The 2612-nt window shown below is 29.9% G+C and overlaps 1 protein-coding gene across 1 annotated transcript in view; it reads right to left on the reverse strand.

The window, feature by feature from the left end:
• Positions 1–47: 47 nt before the first annotated feature.
• LOC105620105 (putative fatty acyl-CoA reductase CG8306) overlaps positions 48–2612 on the reverse strand; it is a 5847-nt gene continuing 3282 nt past the window's right edge. The window contains exons 2-7 of the mRNA XM_012201611.1: positions 1712–1963; positions 1330–1579; positions 1032–1224; positions 681–920; positions 338–595; positions 48–262 (exon numbers count right to left, since the gene is read on the reverse strand). Of these exons, the coding sequence (XP_012057001.1) occupies positions 124–262; positions 338–595; positions 681–920; positions 1032–1224; positions 1330–1579; positions 1712–1963 (1332 nt within the window). The 3' untranslated portion in view covers positions 48–123. The remainder of the gene's footprint in view (positions 263–337; positions 596–680; positions 921–1031; positions 1225–1329; positions 1580–1711; positions 1964–2612) is intronic.

Consider the following 2612-nt stretch of genomic DNA (forward strand, 5'->3'; position numbering starts at 1 on the left):
AATAAAAAATGAATTTTATGAATATATATATATATATATATTCCATGTATGAATAAATGAAAATATATTCAAATATAATATTACATTTATAGATTATCAGATTATACTGGAATATTTTAATATTTATAACTGATCAAACAGGATATATGTTATTGGTACAACTAAACCAGTTTTTGTCCACGTTGTAGCAAATAAAATTTTAACCAGCCACCAAATCAAACCTAACAGAGCAGCTTGTAAACCCAGATGAGCAATCGTAAGACTGAAATATAAATGTCAATTGCTATAAATATATAATCATTGATTACGTAATCATATATTCAACAAATATACTTACATTTTATGTTTGGAACGTGCTTTTGGTAAAGATTTTGGAGATTCATTATGAAGATATGTTCTGACACCTTGTATCAAATCTGTAAAATAGTCTTTCCAGATTAATGGTCTTACATCAAGGGTAAATAATTTTTGATCTTCTAGTGATAATGATTCGTGTAACTGCAACAAGCGCGGATTATTAAATCTCCATTCTTGAAAGATAAATTTCTCAAGGCGTTCTAATGATCTATTGACATTTGTATGCAAACGAACTAGACTGAAAAAATAAGAAAGACACATTCATTCAAAAAGAAGTTTCATAACGAATCGATATATACTTTATATGAAATATTGAATCTTACATAGGACGGCCTCCGCATAATCGTGTAATTGCATCCAAAATATAAGCAGGAATGAAATGAACAAAGATAGCCGAGATTCTAAACAAAAAGAGCGATGGTAAAAATTTGAGATATGGATACCAAACGGCGCTTCGTATCGGATAGTTGTGTAAATAGATATTAATTTCCTTTTCTACAGACTCCCATTTGAAAGAGTTACACGTGCTAGATGTACAGTGATACACCTTTAACCCTTTGTCGCTAAAATTACAGATTACGAAACTTAAATATTATAATTTAAATATCATAATTTAAAGAAAGTGCATGTCTCTTCTATAAAGTAAAATATGTGCAAAATTTTTTCAAAATTACCTATCACGATCAACATTATAAGCTGCGACAATCAAACTATTTACGACCATATCTACTGGAATGTAATCGTAAATAAGATGTTTTGCAACTGGCAATCTTCTTATGATACCCTTACTGGCACCTAATATGAAACCTTGTGGTCCATTTTTTGATATTGTCCATCCTGGAACTGGTTCTTTCCATGCTCCCGCTACTGAATTTATATAAAATTTTTTTAAATATAGCAACATAAATAATAATGATATAACATAATAATAATGATATAATTCTCATATCATGTCATTAAATGAAAACTTACTCATCGAAGGACGAACGATAGTCGCTGGAAAGCCTCCGTTTAATACTTCGTGTTCAGCCAAATGTTTGGTGAATGTATAAGGATTTGGATGATTTTTTAATATCTCTGGTGTTTTGGAATTTAAGGTAGCATCATCTAGTGTATCAACTAGTTTCAAAATTGTATTTATGTCCGCTGGCGCAGGATATATTATTTCATCGACGTTGTGCAATACTGCATTAACATACGCACTAGAAACATGAACCAGCACCTAAAATAGCAAACATTGAATTTAGAAAATTATGCATAAATAATTAAACATTAAAACAAATAAATAAAGGTAAATCTGTATTCAAAAATGAAAGAAGCGCTTGTAAAATATTTTTTTAGAATATCGGTTTACCTTGAGTCTTTTAATCTCTCGACAGAGTTGGACGATTCTGCGAGTTCCTAATAAGTTAACATTTGTTGTAGTCTTTAGATCGGCTTCAAAGTCCAACGTAGCGGCTGAATGGAAAACGACTTCTACTGTATCTATTAAAATTGTTCTATCTTGTGAAGACAATCCCAAATTTTCTTCACCAACATCTCCGGCAATTGCGATTAATTTTTTAAATAAATCGGTTTGTTTTTCCTCTCTTATTCGATTAAAGACCTATGTAGAAGTGAGTAATGACTCGGTAAGTAAACTGTCTATGATATACTAACAGATTGATAACAAATTTGGTCAAAAATTGCTAGCAAATTGATATCAACTAAATCCGTATTAAGCTTGTGTTTTGCTGACAGAGTTGTTGATTTTTGTTATTAATTTACTATCAGATTATATAGCTGATATTTCTACATTGTCATAATTTTGTTGTCATTGTCTGAATCTGTAGTGCTTTTAACATATGCTACAGATTTTCATTATTTAACATTAACATTAAGGCCCAGTTTCTCATTTCTTTCGAATTCTAGCATTAGAAAGAGATAAAGAATAAATTAAACCTTGGTTAAGAGTTAACCATGAGTTGTGAAACTGAATCTAAATATCAGAATACAATCTGATAGCAGATTGCTAACAGAAATAAAGCAGAATCTGTCAAACATAGATTTGCTCTACTTATGCTGTTAATCTATGTTAAACTGTATAACAAGTATAATCAAGATTTATTTTGCTGCATTTGACGACTATACTAGAATTTCCCTTTTTGCATTTGTAAGCTTTAAAATATACGCATATTTTATTTTAAATGTAGTGTATATTAGTTTAACTATGGAGAGAGAGAGAGAGAGAGAGAGAAGATTATTTTATTATTTAG

The sequence above is a fragment of the Atta cephalotes genome, assembly GCF_000143395.1.
Source record: "Atta cephalotes unplaced genomic scaffold scaffold00024, whole genome shotgun sequence".
NCBI lineage: Eukaryota > Metazoa > Arthropoda > Insecta > Hymenoptera > Formicidae > Atta > Atta cephalotes.